This window comes from Echiichthys vipera, assembly GCF_963691815.1.
Source record: "Echiichthys vipera genome assembly, chromosome: 21".
Taxonomy (NCBI): Eukaryota; Metazoa; Chordata; class Actinopteri; order Perciformes; family Trachinidae; genus Echiichthys; species Echiichthys vipera.
Window position 1 is genome coordinate 17,598,605 of NC_139846.1, and position 21,690 is coordinate 17,620,294.

At 40.5% G+C, this 21,690-nt stretch overlaps 1 protein-coding gene across 1 annotated transcript in view; it reads left to right on the forward strand.

Annotated features, from left to right (window-relative positions):
• ofcc1 (orofacial cleft 1 candidate 1) overlaps positions 1 to 21,690 on the forward strand; it is a gene marked incomplete at both ends in the record, with an annotated part of 92,931 nt that overhangs the window by 53,877 nt on the left and 17,364 nt on the right. Inside the window, 4 exons of the mRNA XM_083936403.1 lie at positions 4,745 to 4,996; positions 8,194 to 8,446; positions 8,939 to 9,102; positions 14,176 to 14,335. Of these exons, the coding sequence (XP_083792529.1) occupies positions 4,745 to 4,996; positions 8,194 to 8,446; positions 8,939 to 9,102; positions 14,176 to 14,335 (829 nt within the window). The remainder of the gene's footprint in view (positions 1 to 4,744; positions 4,997 to 8,193; positions 8,447 to 8,938; positions 9,103 to 14,175; positions 14,336 to 21,690) is intronic.

The following is a 21,690-nucleotide window of genomic DNA, read 5'->3' on the forward strand; positions in this document are numbered from 1 at the left end:
TATGTAAAAGCCTTGCAGGCATGTAGTGCTGATCTGTTAAACTTATTTTTATGCACACATACACATTCAAGGTGTTTCGGAAAATGATACAAGCTTACAAACCAATGATTATCATTTAATACATCTTGTGGGAGCAGGTTTCTTTGTGATTTCCTCTTTGTGAGGTTTCATAGCTTCCTCTATTATATTTGCCCCACCTGTGCAAGGCCCTACTTATATGCCAGTCATTACGTAAACTTATGTGCTTCTGCGTGTATGCAATAAATAGGCAGTTAAAGCTTCTACTGTGAGAATGACTGTAGCATCTGTAAATGATGTAAACCTGAATTGGCATTCATACAGCATGTCCATTTGTTAATGTTTATGCAAGACAGAATTAATAAAATACTTTACCGGCTAACCTGTTACTGGCTGTGGATTAATCCTATAGGTTATTGATGCAAATTTTTTTATTGTTATATTTGTGTTTTCAGGCTAGCTCATAAGGCAATTTAGGGCTTGATTCTTTTATACTTTTACATTTGTCATATGGCTTTCTAAACGTCATATTGAGTCTGGCCCCCACTTTGGCGCCTCTAACTAGACTGTCTTCAAGAGCGTTTTCGCTTTAGGTACGATTGTCCACTGTCCACTGCAGTCCACTTCTGTGTTTTGGTACAGTTGGTTTCAATTCAATTCAATTCAATTTTATTTATAGTGCCAAATCATAACAAAAGTTATCTCAGAACAATTAACAGACTACGCCTGCTGCAAACTATACTCTAGACTACCGTTTCAAATGGACTCAGTCACCAATAGACCAACTGTGCCTGGTTATGGTACACAGTGTTTACACTAATACTGAACACTGGACACAATCAGTGAAATCTGATCCAGGTCTGGGTCCCTGATGTGACAGCCCCCTAAGAGTGTTTTAAACCTTTACATGCATGTAGGGGGCTAAATACCACATACCTCTGGGACCTCATCTCCCAGAGTTCCTTTCGAAACATGTGATGCCTTTACATTCTCCACACTGGTAGGAGTTCTCAAGAGAGAAGGGGAACAACATAAAAAGCGCCACTAACTGTGCACGGCATTTTTAGCGTGGGAAAGTCGCCACGGACAGAGATCGTATTTCTTGGCAAAGGATCAAGCACAAGCATTTATTAGTGGGTCTTATGCTCGATCATCATTGTTTTAACTCACTCTTCGATAGATAGTAACTTAACAGACAATTAACTAGTTGAAATTCTCACAGTTTATAAGTTTAAAGGTTTGTCATCATCCAAAACAGCCGGACACTGTTAACACTTGTTCTTAATCAAACAGAAAATGCTGTCTCTGTTATATTAGATTTGGTTGTTTGTACCTTTGTTAACAAGTTGCAAACTAAATGTCAGTTGTTTTCTGTCATAGCCTTAATAATGCCTCAGAAAGGAGCGAGTTGTGTAACCCACAGAGGACAGATGCTTGATACAGTCACAATCCAAAACAAATGCAGTATCAGCATTCTTCAAAAATGAAACGTAAACAAAGATGTGGTATCTTCAGTCCTATCTCGTGCCACTTAAGATAATCAGACTTCCATAATCACCACGACACTCGTGCATCTGGGCCGCTAGGAAAACAATCATATTATCTGTCAATCTTTTAAGTCTATTTTCACAGTCTCTAGTTCCCCAACAGCAAACCATTCTTCGACTATGTGGTTAAGATGTGTGGTTACGGTGCATTTCTAAACAATGCCGGTGGCCCAAATAAAAAAGTGACAGAAAATAACTTAATCCTCAAAATAAAGGGATAAGTCCAATACTTCAAGTGGTCTTATACTGGAAGGTTTAAGCCATCAGGGCAATGACGAGGGATTTTGAAGGGTTACCTTCACTCTCCTCGGCCCTGGAGCATTTTCGCCATAAATCAGCTATTTAAAACGCCCCACTGTACTCCTCTCCTCTCCCAACCGTTCCATCTCTGATTACCCATGCCGTCTTAGAGGTTTTACTTGTCTATACTTGCCATTCACTTTGTGTTATTTTTAAGAGCACAGCTCCTGTTTGTTGTCAGGCCGTACAACATTAAGGGATTGAGCCTGGGAAAACCAGTCCAGGAGAAGGTTCTCTCTCCAATGGTTGACAGATATACGCTAGTTAAATCTGATTTACAGGCTTTGGCACTCTGTGGCAAGGTTTAGGGAGAATGATGAGTCCTTTTGCAACGTGCTTTAAAGACATGGAAAAGAACAACAAATGTATCAAAATCGAGATAATAAGGGAACAGCTCCTGGCCCAGATTTCACAGAATCATATACCACAATTAAAATATAGTATTTTGTGCCAATGCATGCCTGTTGAAATGGTTAGTTTCATCTCTTGGGCTTTTACGCTGCACACCATTAGTCGTTCAGGGGACAAGTGGTGAAACATCCTTCCTTCCTGCAAGATAAAAAGCCCACACCTCCACCCCCTGCCTTTCCCTCTTTTTTTCTGTATTGTACTTTTGTAATTGGAGGTGCCATAATGAAATCAATTCACTGGTGATAACAGATTTCACATCACGTTACCAGTTTCCTTAGGAAGAGGCCGCCACATGAAGACGTCTAAAAATATTCCTCTTTCATGCATCATCAATATCTTCATTATATGAAAGATGGGCGTCAGGTTGTATTTGCTGTTTTCATTTAATGTCAGTTGACAGGGTAGCATCCTGCCTGTGACTGTGACACACTGTTTTTAATTTGTCTACTCTGTTATTCCGCTTTTGCAGACATGTGGAAAGCCGTTTTATACCACACAGTGAAACAAGTCGTGATAAAGCTTGAAACAGAATGGAAGTGCCTTTGTCAGATTCATAATAGAGAAACATAAACAAGCATTGGCTCATAGGCTATCATCTTTCGGTTTGCGTTGCACTTCAAAATCTTGTATAAACACACACTTGACACTGGAATTGCACACTTTTTCAATATCATGTCACAGCAGAACTAATTTTGTTGCAGTGGTCTGAAAGCCGAAATATTTCGGTTTGAGATATCTCTCCTGTAAAGCGTGGCTTCTTGTAATCATTTATTCTGAATATTCAGTGTAGTGACTTTAAAATTGTCTTTATCTACCGTGTCATTCCTTAAAATAGAGACTGTGGCATCCCCATTATAAAGAGCAGACAGTTTATTCTTTTACCACATACAGCTGTTTTCATCCAACAATAATAGTAGAGTAAAGCAACAGTCCAATAATTTATATTATGTATTAAAACACTAGGAATACATGCTGAACTTTAAAATGTCGGAACCACAGTAACTCACTTTTAGGCCAGATGTTTATCCTCTCTGCTCCAGTTTATTTCAGCCAAGCTATTAATATTTAGCAACCCAAACTGTTGACTGAGCATTTTCTGAATGAATCTCGAATTCTCCCGCATGTACTGCACGGCACACCGCCACTCTCATGTGCATCCACTAAGGAACTCTAAAACTTCAAATAATTTAACACTTCATAGAGTGTATCCACCTCACAGGAACAGGAACGATGATCTCTTCTGTTTTAAATGAAGCTATGTGATGGTTCATACGAGCAGAAGAAAACACAATGCTGCATTTTAATGTAAGTGTAGCCTAATTATTTGGTGGGGGGGGCAATACAATTGATTCTGTTTCTTTTTCTTATTTTTGTGTCTTAAGGCAGTGAACCATTTTCCCTAGATACACACTACAAAGTGAATTCCAACTGTGCCCTGGGACACAGTGGGGAGACACAGGGATGTCCACAGGCAAAGGCCTTAAGTCTCACTCTGTGATGCTAACCGTAGTTCTGTCTACACCTACTTTAGCCTTTGTCTAATTACTGCCAGCCAGATGATTGGGGTCATCGGTGTCTGCCTGTGTTGACAATATAATAAATGGATTTCTATGCATGTTGTGATTGTAATACACACTAATTTACTATACCTACAGACACAGTGTTGTATGTTCTCTGTATGGCGTTTTTCTTGCTATAGGCTGTTACAAGCCCTTTGTACCATATTTTGAATTCTCCTCTCCTCTCCTCTCCTCTCCTCTCCTCTCCTCTCCTCTCCTCTCCTCTCCTCTCCTCTCCTCTCCTCTCCTTTCCTCTCCTCCATCTGTGCCCTCTATATGAAAGGGAATAGTTGAGCAGGCCTGACAAAGGGTGGCACAGAGGAGGCAGAGGTGCTGAAGGAAGCTGAGCACTGCTGGAAGGGATTCCTATCTGTTTATGTGTGCATGTTTGAATGTGTGTCAATTTGAATACGCCATTTCCCTACCTATAATTCATTTCATTCATCTGATGATGGCAAATAAATCCATTTGAATACTATAATGCAGAAAAGGAAGTATTTGCACTTTGAATTTAAACATGCATGCATAAACATAACATCTAGTGTTGTAACCCATCTTTATATTTGTAAGTGCTGAGATCTCCTTGTTGCTATTTCAATAATCTTTACTGACATTGTCACTCATGTGCAGGAACTGTTTATCACCCTGTGATTACCGTCAAGCTGAAAATGTAATGCAAAATATAAAGAATGAAAGGAGAAATTGTAAAAAATATAGTGTTAGTTCTATATATTATCATGTTTCTCAAATGCAGGTATTTGAATAATAATAATAATAATAATAACAACAATAACAATGATAATAATAATAATGATGATAATAATAATAATAATACATAAATTCAAAATGTATTTACGAAAATTACGAAAATTAAAAGTATGTCATGTATGTCTGATTCTCTGAAAACAGACTAGCACCGACTGGATCTGCCTCCTGCCCCTCAAGCCTGTCCGAGCGAGCCCGGCTGGCCCTCCGCATGCTGCCGTCCGAGCTGGGCCTGGCGTTGCCTCGGCAACAACAGCCGCATAGTAGCTGGCGTGGCTCCATTCGGCAGCTCAGCCTCATTATGCTGCTGCTGGCTTTGATGTGGTTTGTGAGGCTCTACCTGCATTACTGCAGCCAGTGGCTCTACCTTCAGGCCATAGCAGTTCCTGTCAACAAGTGAGTTTGCTTCCTTTGATATCACCGTGCACACACACACACACAAACACACACACACACACACACACACACACACACACACACACATGGGCGGAGAGGAAGAGTATATATGCACACAAACACACACATAGAACTACATAGACACTTTTTGAGCAAAAAGATTGCTGCTGATGCAAATTATATTATAGGGAGGGCAGACACATACATAGATTACTGAAGCACATACGCAAATTGCAGATGCACATACATACATTCACACATAGGGGTGTGAATGTTGAGGGGTTAAGGAGCAGAGGAGAGAATGAGGATGTGCGGTGTGTATATGTGTGTGTCTTGGCAAACATGCACACACACTGAATACACCTAAATCATCTGTTTGGAATCCCCCCATTAACATTTTAACAAGACTCTCAATATTAACAAACCATTGCTGGGGGAGTTTGTTGATTTCACCGCACAGCTTTGAGTCCCAAAAGGCTACATTATTTGGAAGGAATTTATTGTTATTATTTGGTACAAAGCATTGATAATAAACAGCAAAAAGATACCACAGAACTGTTAACTCACATCTCAATGGCATATGGTGCAGATTTAAGTCATCACAATAAAACAAGCTTGCTGCAAGCAAGCCGTTTTTATTGCAATAACATGGGGTTGCAAACATCACGTGTTAAATCATGGAAAGTGATGGAGGTAGGCTGACGGAGGAAAAGAAAATGTGGCTGAATAAAAAAAAGAGGATGGACTGAGGGGATGGAGGTGAAAAAATAAAAATGCGAAAACAGAGGGGGTCAACGTCGGATGACAACTTCCACATGTCCAGATCTGCTGCTCTCCCTCCGAGCATTTCTCTCGCCATGCAATGGCCAGAGCTGGTGGTGCCCAGTCAGAGAGAGCGAGAGAGAGGCCAAGTGACAGTCACAGTGGCTAGTGTGATGACAGGCCTCCCTCCCTTCTACTTTTTCCTCTCACTTTGTTTTTCTTCCACTCTATACTCTCTTTGCCTCCTCCTTCCCCACAATTCGCCTTCGGACATCAGCGTACAGCAAAGTGTGCGCAGGAGCAAAAATGGCTCTTGCCCCAATGTTGCCTCATTCACCTTTGAGCTCTCCTGCCTTCCTTTCTTTTTTTGTCGTTTTTTTTTATATACTAAAAAACATCCAATATTACTCCTATTAGTACTAAAACAATTAACTAGCTAAACATAAATATAGAAATACTTATGCACAATTACCCCTGTCAGTGATATAAATTACTATACAGTATATTATAATATAGACTGTTATGCAGCAGTGTGTAAGTAGCATTTTTGTAGCTGGGTTAGGTTGGGCCAGTATTCATTATTGTCCTGTTTAGAAGTTAAAGGGAACTTATTATGCTCATTTTCATGTTCTTATTTGTTATTTGGGTTTCTAATTAAATGTTTACATTAATGCTTTAATGTTAAAAAAAAAAACATTATTCTTTCCTATCCTGTCTGTCTGAATATACCCAACCCTGAAATGCCCCGCTTTAGCGCCAGTCTCCTGAAGCCCCCCCCCCCCCCCCCGAAAGAGCCCAGTCTGCTCTGATTGGTCAGCGTTTATGGGTCTTCTGCATCTGTGCTCTGCACCGTCATTGCAGCCAGGGAATTACTGTATTCCCAATGTAGCAGCACTTCCTACCTATGTAGCCCCTAACCATAAATGATCTATAACATTACCATTACATTCAGTCGGACCGGGCAACAGGCGGTGTTTACCATGCCAGCTCCCGAGTGAGCCCACGTTCTCCGGTATTTTCACAGAGAATTAAAAGGGACGTGTTGATGACATTTATATCATGCTGCAGCAAACAGGGGAGGTGCAACGCATATGTGAGTCGTAGGTCCATAAGTTTCAGTCAGAGTCTTTAGCTGTGTTCCAAAGCCTGATGGCAGAGGGGTAGAAACTGTCCTTTGGCTGGAGGGGAGAGGTTCAAACAACCTGTGTCCGGGGTGAGAGGGGTCAGCAGCTATTTTCTTAGCTCTCTTCAGGATCCTGCAGGTGTAAAGATCCTGAAGAGAAGGGAGGTTACAGCCGATCACCCTTTCTGCAGAGCGAATGATACGCTGCAGTCTGCACCTAAGTGTACTTTATTACAATGTATGATATAAGAAATGTATTAAAGTACAATATTTCTTCCTGTAAAGTAGTGGAGTAGAAATATGAACTTGCATGACATGAAAATATTCATAAAGAACCAGTACCTTGTTGTCCGTGAGTAAATGTACTCGGTTGCTTTTCATCGCTGATCAAGATTCACATTGTCTGCCAATATCACTCCACATGCTCAAACCATTACATAAGTACCACATGCGGTTTTGAAATTTTAAATATTACATTTGAAGAGACACCAAGTCAGTTTTAATAGGAAATGATGACTGCCAATATTTGATGTGGTATGATGCTGCCAATGTCAAAATGCCATTACATTTTATTGAACTGGAAAGTTTCATTGTGTTATATCAAGATTCACTATAAATGAATTATTCCCCTGTCATTCTTGGAACAGTACAATTTATCAGGAAAGTAGAAGCCTACAGTGTTAATACAATAACGTTCAACTCCTCCGTCTGTACCGGTCATTCAGTGAGGTAATCTCTGTGCTCTAAAAGGACTTTTGGATTTGTGTGTTAGGAGATAAAACAGCATTGGACCTCCACTGTCAGATTAATGGACAGAATCTGAGAGAGGCTTGACTCATGAAGCAAATCAGATGGAAATTAATGAGCAAAAACTGGACCTCTCCTCTCCCACCACCAGCTACCTCCTCCTGACTGATGGGAAGATTAAGAAACTCATGAGGCTTGCGGTAAATGGGGTAGTCAACACAGGTGCTGTTGTTGTGGCGTATGTCCATTTTGAATGTATTTCCCTTTTTTTTTTTTATTTAATTGATTTATCAGAAATACATAGAGCGTTTTCTTTAACCATATCATAGAGGATCAGTAAGCCAGCACATAAAATAGCCAGTTACAATTGTTATTGTCATCAAGCTAATTAAATATAATGGAATCAACCGAAAAAAAAAAAACCGATAGTGTGTGAATTGCTGGCACCGGTTGCCCTTAAGCTGCAAAGCACCACAAACCCAAGCACGCATATTGACACAAGCACACACTTCACACTCTACCCACATCACAGCACATCACCCACCTCCGTTTCCTCTCCCGCCAGATTCCAGTTCCACGCACACACGGTGGACCTCATATACCAGAGTTCTTTGCTCCACACCCGGGAGGAGCTGGCAATGGTGGTGGTGGGTCCCCTGACCTTGAACGCAGTAACGTTCCTGCTGGTTCTGATCAGATGGGGCTGTCAACAGATATTTGGCTCACTCCCTTCCTTCACGTCAAAGTTTATCATGGCTCAGGCAGTGTGGACAGTCCTCGACCCCCTGGCAGTCTTTGCAGTGGACGCCGTCCTCGGGGTAAGTCACTTAAAAATAACTTGGACACTTGTGCACTTTAAATAGGAGTTCACTTTATCTTGGCAAAGTGACTTTAGATTACAAAAAAAGGGGGGAGGGGAGAGGGTGAGAAAGAAAATGTGCAAGGTTAGATGGGTGTCTTTTTTGACAGTGGCTTGGATTTTGTCAGTAAAGATTGAAATGATTCAGACTGTTCACATCCGACAAGCGGTTATGCCAAACTGAAATACTGTCGTTTAATGGCATTGTTACGGCGTATGACCAAATAATTCTTTCATTGTTGTGCTTATCATTAAGAAATTAATCCAAACCTTGTATTTCTGATTTTAAATAGTCAGAAATATAGAGTGAGAGAAACACAGCAGAGCCATCATGTGATCTTCTCTGTCCTGCCCAAGAGCTTCCCCACATTGCAATTGTCCAGCCTTATAACGTTTATAGATTTTTTCTTTTCTTTTTTTCTTTTCTTTAAATCTATGTTTCAATCCTCAGCGTCTCGCCTACAGCCCTGACACACCAGTGGGTGACGCAGCCAAACTTTATTGGCACTTCTATCAAGTTGACCAGTCAGGTGCAGCAGGAGTGATCATCACTCTCTTCCTCTATGCAGTCCTCTCCCTACTCTCCATCACCATCTTCTCAATTAACATGCTCAGGTGAGACACGCAGCAAGTTGATGAACTGATACATTTCCTATAATTTGGCATATTTGAATTTTGATTACATTTTTCTTTTCAATTAGAGATGCACTGTTCAAGTTTTTTCCCATCCAGTCCGATACCGATACCTGGGCTGAGGGTATGGGCGGATTACCGATACCGATCCGCTACTACTGTTGAATGAATGAACCGTATACCTTGCCATGTGAGTGAGGCATCAGGCTTGACATAAACATTTAGCCTTGTTAAACATAAGTAATATAAAACCCTAACCGGTGTTGCAAACTTAGATTTGAAGTCACTCGATCACTGTAACTCTATTGCTGTGTATGATATTAATAAAAAATAAATGACTGGATGGGAATGCTGGATCAGCCTCGTTCATCCAATATCTGATCCAGCAATTTGTCAATATTGGAGCCGATATCCGATCCGGGGATCTGATCGGTGCATTTATATTTTCAACATGCTGACGGATTTACATGAACAAGAATTAGACACTTGGCAACTATCAGGTACAACCGAATCTCTATAAACAGCATATGAATGCAGAATCTGTAGTTGACGGGACAAGATTTTGGTATCTAAAGCGCTCTGGTTTCTGTTTGTAGCCCATTTGTAGTCCAAGTGGTATTGATCACGTTTGTGCAGACTTTGGTTTAATGCAGGTTAACAATCTGTGTGGAGAGGAAAATATGTGGAACGCATTGGCTGAAATGCAATCTCTGAACCCTTCGGCTATTGTCTGATAATGTGTTTAGTTTTTTATTATTCATTTTTTAATTCATCTGCATTCATAAGCTTTCATAATTTAGAAATATAAAGAAGAATTTCCATACTTGATCGACAGTTGTCATGAAAAGTCTTTTTAATCCCTTTTACAAGAAGGAAAATAATTTTTTGAAAATTGTTGGACAGATGTCAGAAGGCTGCTAGATGGGTAAACTGTTGAAAATAGTTTGACATATTGACATATACACCCTCAAACTGTTACATGAAGAAGAGCTATGATTTGACTTCCTGTCTTTGTGTCACCCTATATGACAACAAAGTTACTTTGTATGGGCCAATCTTCTGGAGGAAATGAAATAATTTGGCTGTCACTGAAGCTATCAAAGCAGCCAACTTAATGTCAGGGTATGTCAATATGAGTTTGTATCACTGAGGCAAAACACAATGGCAAGCATGTTTCCATAAACACAATCAATTCTGGCTCCTTTTTTATTCCATATTGCTTGCTGCATCACACACATCTCTAGCCGGGAAGGATCATTTAGGTATTTTTGAATTGACACATTCTTTAGGGACGGTCTGCCAGTGGAGATGAAGACCCTTTCTGAAACAACCTGGCCCACACCAGCCTACTCTTTTCAGGCAACCATTCCAACCCCCGCAGACTCGTGTCATGTTCCACCCAATCCACCATTTCTTTCCCTCCTATGTCCACAGAAAAGCACAAAAAAACAACAGAAAATGAAAACAAATGCTGATCTAATCCATTTTGATTTTAAGTCGCATGGAATTACTTATGCAGTTATGCATCAACCTCACACATCTACACACATATATAGTAACCAGACACAAAACCAGCAGTACAAACATGCACCACACAGCTGCCTTTTCATGAACACATCATATTTTGCAATTGGTTGAAAAATTGAAAGCGTTTCTAATTCAAAAGTTAGATGTGTTTTGATATAGCGTGAACATATAACCCTCTTACATTATCCGATTAGGCTGAATGTTTTGCATGGTTGGTATCACTGCAGGTTTCATACATATTGAAATGGACTGCGTTCACATGGTGGTGAACACATACTCTATCTTACTGCCTCATGTGTTCCACTCCTGTCTTGCAGATTGAGCTCACCCATGCTGAGGCATTTACTTGAGAGGTTTTTATTATGTCTAAGCACGTCCAACTGTTTTATGCTAAGCCTTCATGTCCACTGTTAGAAGCTTTCATAGAATTCTCTAACTGTTGAGTCAAACATTGCTTTTTTTCTCCATTTTGGAAAATGTCAGGAGATTGACACTGCGTTGCAATAGGAGGGCAGACTTAAACATGGACTGCAGAACATCTGATTCCAAATTTCCAGCTTGAAAGATCATTAAAACACTTTTTTTGAAAATTGAGGGACATCATTTTTTTGCGACATGGAAGTAGAAAAAGTAGAATGGCTGCTGATAAATTACTGAATAATGTAACCAAGGTGTGCTCCCACCCTCATATAAGACCAGAATTCCATTTACAGCTCAAAATGTAAGAAAACCCTTATTGAATTAATCAGTTTGAGATTGGCGGCCAAGGAGAGGGTGCCATCTAATTTCAGTAAGCGGGACGCTTATCGGGCCCCAGCTAAATGGACAATATTAAAACAGCAGCCGGGAATAATGACTTCTGCCACTCAACCGCCACACGGGTTTCTATTGAATGTAGGCCACGAGGCTGAAGCAAGGCTGATCATTTTATGGGTTACAGTTTCCTATTGGCTGCAAGGAAGGGGCTCTGACACAGAGCGTGACCTATTTCTAAAAAAAATGCCTCGGGCTATATGTATAGATAGAATGGACTGTTATCCTTTTTTAATTACATTTTAGGCAGTCTTTATTCACTGGCTACAAATATATACATCAGTGATGTGTTTAACATCTCTATTCTCTTTGAAACTTCATAAACACCAAAAAGAATAATGTGATGTTGACAATGGTGCAGTTACACCAAAATGATTACATGGTTCAAAACTTAAACAATACCTCATTTGCATTCCCCTACACAGGGTTTCTCAAGTTTGCGTGTAAAGGGAGAAGTCAAACCTCATAACCATGGCCAAATCGCTCATTGATCACCTCTTTTTAAAGGAAACATGTACTGATTGGCTGTTATATCTTATAAAATTCATGAGTATTCACATGGGACTGAGATGTAGGAGACTCTTCTATTGTTGGGCAATACAGTAAATCAAATTAAAATATAGAAAACACTGCATGATTCTTGAAATTTAGTTTGAATGCATTTAATGCATGCAGGTTTCCAGACACAAAAATACCCTTCCTGTTATATCCACCTTGGTCATGACGTCATGAATATTCCGTTAAAATGTATTCCATAAGTTAACGTGTCCTTAAGTTGACCCCCTACGCTGAGGAGGAGCTGATGGAAGCCTTATTATCCAGGTCGAAACACATACTTACATTCAGGGCACTTCCAACAACGTGGAAATGAGCCTGTTTTGAATCCCAAAGATGATGAATTCCTCCAAGAGAGAGACGGCATAAATGAATGAGAAGCACAATTCAAGTGTAGGATGAAAATGAATGCATGCTATTCCTGTGTCTGAGGTCAAGATGCTACAAACACCCCTCTCCCAAGAGCGATAGGGGAATGATGCTGAGTTCAAAGCTTCGTACCAGCTTCTTGTATAAATCCCTATCTCCTTGATGTCGGTTTTATTTGAGAGTTGATTACCCTCTGACAGGCGAAAATCTCTGTGGAAGGGCACAAGTTCTGCTGGTTTTGATGGTCAGCCAAGGCATTTGTTTACAGACATGGTGATTCTTTTTTAGGGGTTGGCTGCATGCACCCTTGTGTGGCAAAGCTAAAATAACACTTTGGTGATGTGCGCTCATCTGGAGGTATGAATCAATATGCCTTCTGTGCTGAACGTTTTCTTGTGACTCAGGCCGGTCTCTTCAGACACATCTGCAACCAGCACGTCCATTGCATCTGCCATCTTTGAAGCTCGACATTAACACTGAAGAATATCCCAGGATCGGACTCCCACGCAGCAATAGATGTACAACCACGCAGACATACAGCCAAACACAGACACGGCTACAGCTTGTGTTAACAAAGTGCTTCCCACTCACAGACCAATTTGTTTGATTCCTTTTTTAATCCCCTTTCATTGTGTTTGTATTGATGTATTAGACTTTTATAGAGCGTCACACTGCAAATACTTTGTGTAATCAATAGAGGATTCATACAGTATGTTCTTCCAGCAGGTTGGGATCATTGTGATTTGATCTGTTCCATAAAAGCCAGCCGATATGAAAATAAGAGGACACAGGGCTTTTTGGCACATGGAAACAGTGAATGTTTTTCCTTACTTTGACGTTTGACCCCATGTAACCTTTACAGTGCAAAGACAGTGATTCAGTATGGCGTCACAACTCCCTTCCTCCCAACCCGTTCTCATCCAAACTCATCACATACAGAAGCTCATTGTCAGGATACCTTGGCGTCATTTATCAACACACTGGGTATCCCTGCGGGTCAAACTGTGCTCTGATTCTCACTACGGTCACCCTTATAACATTGTGAATTCAAACACAACTACTTTTTGGTTTGGTTTAGGCAACAAAACCTCTTGGTTAGGGTTTGAAAAAAGATTGTGAATGGGGTTAGAATAAGTATGCATCCACCACCCTGGAGTTAATTCTGGAACATTTGCGCTGAGCATCCAGTAATACCGCGGATGGGTTTACAGTTGATAGCTCAAGGATGCCTTGTGAGTCTTTATCAAACACAGAATGCAGTGACAAAATAGCTGTATTTATTGCCCTCAAAATGAGAATGGGCTGGGGCGGCTGGTGGCTTAGTGGTTAGAACAGTTGCCCCATGTAAAGAGGCTGAAGGTCCTCGTGGCAGCGGCTGCGGAATCGACTCTGACCTGCGGCCCTTTACTCCATGTCTCCCCCTCTCTCTCACCCCATTTCATATCTGTCGTCTGTAATAAAAAGGCTTGAAAAAAATGCCAAAAAAATTGTATTTAAAAATAAAAATGAGAATGGGCTGACCCTCCTCACTTCTTCTGGGGTGATTTGTCTCAGAGGTAGAGCACATTGTTCTTCAATCCCCAGCTCCCCCTGGCCGCATGTGGAAGAGTCCTTGAGCAAGACACTGAACCCCAAGTTGCTCCCAGGCACTTTACAGTGGCCCACAGCTCCTAATGCTTTGGATGGGTTATATTCAGCGAATGGATTTCACTACATTGTACAGTACTATTGTATGTGACGAATAAAGTTCCTTTCTTTCTTTTTCTTATTTTCTCACACCACACATTCCAGATTCCACAACGATGGTCGCATGCTGGATATCTTTCAGCGGCTCACAGCCAAGGAGGGGACGTACTTCCTGCCTCAAGACCTGGAGCTGTCCAATCAGGAACTGAGCTACATTGTCAAGAAGGCAGAGCAATGGAGAGGCTTCAATGGGGAGAGGCGCAAGGTAAGCAACCTCTCATGTCTCTCTAGACAATGCTCTTCTCCTCAAACCCTTGGTGATTAATTGGGCTAATGGATGTGTTTTTAATGAGACAATGAGCCAAAAGGTCACTGATACTTGCCTGTTAGATTGGTCTGTGTACAGGGGAGGAATTACAGTTAGTCTGTAACCCCAGGAGGTTTCTGCCATGTTGCAACGCTCAAGCAAACACTGTCTGGGGCAGGGTGAGTGTGATACTGAAAGGAACATTTAACGGCAGCAAAGATGGAATCACACAGTTCATCAATACCACGTCCAATTTGGTCACTTTAACGAAGATATTACGTCCGAGAGGATGTATAGGATAGGCTCATTTTATATCATTATATTTTCTTTAGTTACATTTCAGAAAGCTGAGAATTCATCTCAGAGGTCTTTAGTTTCATTCTAATTAGTACAAGATAATTACCAAAACAGAAACTCGGCTAGCGGGCTGCCTGATTAGTCTGTGGAAACCAATTTCCGAAGATATTTCATTAAAGAAAGACTGCTCAATCAACACACATACCGGGGTGCATGTGCATATGCTACAGTGGGCATTCTCTTAATGTGAACATCTTGGTGTCATGAATGCAGGATTCCAGTTCGCATAAATGCATGTCTCCATGAAATTGCTATTGCTTGGGAGAGGCTGCTGCATGTTTGACAGCCCAGCATAGGTCGATAGTGATGACACAGGGAAGGGCAGTGTATTAGCAGCAAGCCTACACCCGATGTAAAATCTTTGCATAGTGATTGAAAATGTGACTTGTTGAGATAAGGGAAATGAAACACAGCGATCAAACTGCAGCCCCCTTTAATTTATTCCACAGGGTTTGTTAGTGGCACACATCGCTCGGTGTTCTCCATGTTCATTAACTCCTTTGCTCTTTGCTTTCACAAGTTCATGTGGCTCTAACGGGGTAAAACGGAACCAGAGACTACAGCCGATTGGTTTCTGGTGAAACATGGACTGGGTTGTCTTACAGGGGTGTAGAAACAAGCTCAACTACTCCAAAACACGTTTCACGAAAGTCAAGGTAGTTAATATTTGTGTGATTGCAAAAATCTTATTATCAGAAAATCAACTTCCTCTGTGAAACCCCACGTTGACAAATTAGTCCACACTATGAAGGTCCACTCCCCACAGTGTGAAGGGAGGCAATCCACTTTTTAACAAACACAATTAGAGGCAGATATTTCACAGAAAATTCTCAAGGAGAATTTGACAATTGATAAATATTTGATAACCATTGATACATATAGTGTGTGAGTGTATCTCTTGAAATGGGAAAAACGATTGCAATTCATCAGTATCACTATATATATATACTGTATATATTCTGCAGCTTTATAAAGAACTGTAGAGGCAAGGACAAGTCACAACTACAAGCACTATCTACCATCATAGAAATCTTATACATGCTAGAATAATAAGCATCATTGAATGGCCATAATATCACTAAGTGACCTCACTTCTTTTGTTCTTGATTGAGAATCCTATCAAAACTGAGCTGAAACTGACAGAAGATGATGGATATTGTTTACACCATTGGGACTTGAAAAGGGCACATTTATCGTATTTGAAACTGCTTTACAATTGAATATAAACTAAACTTATATATTACATACATAAAGTGTTTTTCCTTTTTTTACACCTGTCTTGTAAGCCCTAATGAACTGCAGCCCTGGCTGCGAGAGGTGACTACAACACTGCTAATGGGATGGTGATGGACCTGTTTATTGGAAGGAAATTGAACCTCCCAATGTTTGGAGACTTTAAAAGGAATTACACCCCCAAAGTTGGTGATTAAGAAAATGCTTCATTTAGCCGCTGATGGCTTCTTGCCGTGGTGGCACAGCTAAATCATCCTTGCATTACTGCATATCTCCCTCCACAGCAACAATTACAGCATACTTCATATTGTCCCTGATTGGCATTATTAAACTGATAAAAATGCTTACTGTACACGTTAACACATTCTCCAGCATGATGGAAATTTAGGGTTATTGCATTTTATGATTTTTACATTATTCAAGCCAGTCATTTTTCATCAAAATAAGATGGGCCTTGCCATTATTTAATAATTATTGTAACAATTTCTCCTGTGAAAAGGGTCACTTTCCTAACTCAGCAAAGACATATCCCTATTAGACTAATTTGCCTACATGCAAATTTTTGTCATTTTTCCCTTATTAACTATTTATCATAGACAGGAAAAAAATATATTCATGAAGGCGAGCAAAGGAGCAGCCCGACAGAGCTGAAGCTAATATTTTGCAACTCTAATGATTTTTTGCATCCTTAATTAGATAGAATAAGGTTGATATGATTAGGTCAGGATGTAGTGTTTTTCATTAAAAATGCATTTCAGAAACTGTATTCCAAATGTGCCCTTGCAATTAAATAATGAATCCGACGCATTCCTTATTACGGACCCAATTAATATCAGAGGCAAGGGCGTAATTTTAATAACAGTGGGCCACGAGGCCTTCATTAGCTGAGTGAGAGAAAGGAGGGATGAGGAGAAGGAAAACAGGGTACTCTCAGCAGCAGTCAGATATTGAGCCAATTTTAGAAAGTTATTGAACAGTACACTCTTAAAAGGATGGAGTATGACATTTTCAACAAATCAGATCTGGGGCAGAAAGGAACTGCAAATACTTCTTGATTGTTTTAGACTAATTTGATTCAAATTGTACAGTATATCACGTGCCAGACAGGGTAACTGAAAATGATTTAGACATCAAAAGTGTCAAAAGTTTTTTAAGGTTAATGTAGTATTTGAGGTAAGTTATAACACACTGCAGTCGTTTTAGAACCTCTTCCGTAGCAACCCTTTAGAGGTGTTTTAGCTGCAGTGGATCACAGGGAGCAATTTCTTGCTTGACTGTGCATCAGTCTGGAAACCTTTAATAGGAACAAGTTTTAAATATGTCACAGTCTGCACTGTGCTTGACCAGTTTGTACCTGATGTATGAGGGTCTTTTGTACTTTGAAGGGGACGTATTATGCTAATATTTAGGTTTATACTACATACTGTATGTTGCGTATCTACTAGAGCTTGTTTGCATGCTTTAATGTTCAAAACACACATTATTTCTCTCATATTGTCTGTCTGAATATTATATCTGAATATACGTGTATTCACCCCCTGTCTGAAACGCTCAATTAAAAAAATTGAGGGCATTGGCTCTGATTGTACAGCATTTCGGGGAACTTCTTGTGTCTCAGCACTCTCTGTGTCTCTGCTCCATCATTACAGCCCGGGGAATGACTGTAGCGACCCTTTCTACCTATGTATAAAATAGTTGTGGAACTGTATTCAAGTCCAGATGGCTCGTTTAAAGGCACAGTTTCTGAACATAGTGTGCATTTCTCTGTTGATTAAGCGTTTTGATACTCTCACACCTGCTTTATAATCGAAAAAAACATGGGAATCTCACAGTTTACACTATGGGGCCTCTAACTACACTGGTTACATCACCTGCTGTATTAGCTATAAAGGGAAAACATGGTAATGGGACACGGAGTCTTTATTTTTGATAATGTATTCATAAGAAAACTGGATATTAAAGTCACCGTACTACTGTCAGAAAATAAACTGAAGATGATTATGATTAGTAAACTTAAAACTACTCAGAAGTCAGCAAAATCTCTTTGACGCTGTGTCTCCCTCCAGCACTGAAACAATAAAATAAGGATCCACATTCAATAACCAACCTGCAAATGGCCTATTATTATCAAACTTGTAATTTTCACAAGGTGATCATAAAACATAATCTAATTTTTACTTTCTCACCAATTAACTTTATATTATAGATGCCTCTATGCCATATGATCAGTTGAGTTGCTTCAAGCTTTAAATATGACTCTCAGGTTAAGATGTCAGCAGTGGAGCTTACCGGCTAAGCAAAGAGGGTGAATGGGTCAAGGATCTTATATGCTCTTTAATTTGATGCAAGGAAGGAAGGGAAAAGAATGAGTTTCAGTCAAAGATCATTAGCCTCAAGTGTTGTGGATAACAGCTGAGAGACAGGGCATTAGCTCACCCACCCATTATGGCATTTTTCATAACTGAAATTGTTAAAGACTTGCCTCACATTTTTTGTTCCCCACTTCTATTAACATATGTAACAGGTGTCCCACCTTCTACTTACTTAATCTGCTGTTGTTCCGTTGTTGCTTCAATTAAAAATTGTGTACAGATTATTTTTTAAATTAATGTAATGTTCTTACATCCTTCTTTATAGTGAAGTGTGGTTGGTGTATATCTTTGCATTCACGTAAACCAGTGGTGGCTTTTCTTTCTGCTAAAAACTTACTTGAATTTGACTTTGTGTCATTGTTTTTAAGGCGGTTTAGCATGGGGGCTACCAAAATCTTTGCAATAAGCTAAAAAGGGAGTGATTTTGATAATAATCTGCAGTCGATATTCTGCAGATTATTCAACCAGAGGGACAATTGTACAAAATGAAACAAACAAAAGTCTTCACTTTCATTGTGCTTTTAGTACTATCATGCTCTGAGCTAGTGCGTGTGCTAGCATGCTCCGCATCATACTAGTGGTTCAGTAATGAGCCCCATTAATTATGTAAAGGCAGTGATGCAGATGGACCTAATTAATTGTCTCCCGTCACCCCGTTGATTACTGTACCTGGAAGGGAGGTGTTAATTTCTGTAATACTTAAGCAGGTATGCAAACTGTTTTGTCAGAGCCGCCGCGATGACAATGACAGAGTAGAACGCCAGCTTACCCGCTGCAAAAGCTCTTTTTCTGTTAATTCACCAACAGGAAAGTTTCCCAGTGGTGGTGGTGACATTGTGATAATTGAAGGAGAGAAGGAGAGATTAAAAGAAGTGGAGAAGGAGGGAGAGGGGAGAGAAGGAATTTGCGTGGTGGCCCTGGAGATGTTTTCGCAACCTGATTGCATCAACATTTGCGTACCTCTGTGCCGTTTGTCTCCGTATGTCTAGGTAATGGGTTACCAGCGGGCGAGTCTGGGAACACCCAAGGTGCTTTGCAACAGCAGCATGGTTGGTGGGGAGTAAACCTGTTGAGAGTCAAACAGCACAGATTGGAGTGGTAATGATAACCTGAGTCTGGGAGGCTGGCTGTTAATCATGTAAGATGTGTTTTCCATTTAAATCTGCATCAACGACATGATGGTACCACCTGACCAGAGAGACATCAGGATCATCCTTTTTCCTACAAAGCACCTAGTAACTATAAAGAACATGTGTAGCCTTAATCTCATTGCAAAAGTTAATTCAGAATTATTTTTGTATATCCTTGCCTTTCAGACAAAGTATTATATGATGTATAGCTACAGTTTGTTACAGAACAAAAAACTTATTTGGTATCATTTCATATGTATCACTGTAAATGAGGAGTTTTCATTTCATCAGAAAGTCAACATTGCCTCTTAACTCTGCAGTAAAGCAAATAAGTTAATAAATAAACAATGCAATGTACTATAGCGCTTCAACTGGTTTATCATCAGTCTTGCTGTCCAAATAGTACAGTAATGTGAGTAAGGACCATCCGAGATGCAAATCCCAACTCAAGCAAAGGAAGAAGCAGCTTTAGAGAGGAAGGCGGACACAGGGAGCACTAGGCCGTGACAGGATACACAGGAACCGCTGTCACGCAACAAAAGAACCCTCAACTCCTGCACAGGAACCAATAACAGCTGCACAGGAACACCGGGAGAGGAGAGGAGGAGCAGAGTGCTTCAGTAGCACAGGAGGGGTCGTCTAGAGTCAGAGGGCAACTCTTGCTCTATGGTGTGTGTGTATGTGTGTGTGTGTGTGTGTGTGTGTGTGTGTGTGTGTGTGTGTGTGTGTGTGTGTGTGTGTGTGTGTATGTGTGTGTGTGTGTGTGTGTGTATGTGTAAGCGTGGGATCACCAGAGTCCTCCCAACCCCCCAATAACCTCTACCAAAGTGCAATGTGGTCAGCGTGTGCATTCATGTGCTTCGCTGCGTGTACACGAATTCAAGCCTGTATACCGTATGCATTCACGTCAGTGCATGTGCGTATACCATCATGCACATTTGTAAGTTTGAGCACATGCATGCAAACCTTTTCTGCGCTCTCACATGTCACATTAAAGTGGCTTCTTCAATTACAGTGGAATTTCTTTTAAATGGACAGTGCTGAGGGCCCTAATGGCCTTAAGGCGATAGCAAAGCAGGCAGGCAAGGACAGGGGCGACGTAGCAGCAAGCACAGTATTCACAGTCAGAGCATTAGGGAGCTCAATATGAGATATGACTGCAAAGGCTGCATGCCTGTGTTCCTGAAAAGGTCACAGACATTGCTGGGCAGTAATGTGTGAAAGCAGTACACAGTGGCTAAAAAAGAAAGGAGAAAAAAAAACAGATAAAGATCAAACACATTTACCCTCTTGTATCCTTCCCAATTCTCACATTCAATATTTTATGGCCGCAAATTCATTAAAAACAACTTTCCACACAGCAGTTCTTTTAAGGGCTTTTTGTGCACATTTATTATGGACCCACCGCAACCTTAAATGAGCCCTGTGCGGTGGGCTGTTCTCCATTAGTCCGGCCTCTGTGCACTCTTTTTTCAGTCCGCATTGTTCCCTTTGATAAACGTGCCTCTTCTTTGACCTCTGTATCGCACCTGTTCTTTGGAGCAAGGGGCCATACACAATAGCCATACCCAGGCCCATGCATAGCTATCTCTAGAGACCTGGGCATGTGAGGGCATGGACAGAGGAAGAGCTATTACCAATTTCTCAGTAGCTTAACAAACAAAGGTAAGCTGGCTAAAGGACAGAGGCGAGCACTATGATTGTGTTAGGCTTTCTTTCATTGGAATCAGAATTATTAAAGAGGAAATATTATTAATTTCAGGTTCATACTTGCACTGTGTTGCATGCTGTAATGTTAAAAAAATATGTATTCTCATCAACAGGTTCATATGATGACAGTAAGGGTTGGGTTAGGATTAGAAAAAAACGTTTAGAACTGAACAATAGCCAGTGCTTATGCTAGTGCTAATGGGGATCCTAATAAAACAACAAACAAACTGACACAAACACCAGTGGGATCCATCTCCCACACCAACCGGCCTCCTTAAATGGAGATAAGTGGCCTTATCTGATTTAATATGTGGAATACAAACAAAATTAAAACATGGAATACACACAATTTACAGTGCTTTACTTTTTGAGGACAGCCTTAAAAAACATATTATTTTTCTTATACTGTCTGAATATACTATTACTAACATACTCATACTATAAAATATATTCACCCTCTGTCTGCAACGTGTCTCTTTAAGCTCTCCCTCACGAATAAGCCCAGTCTGCT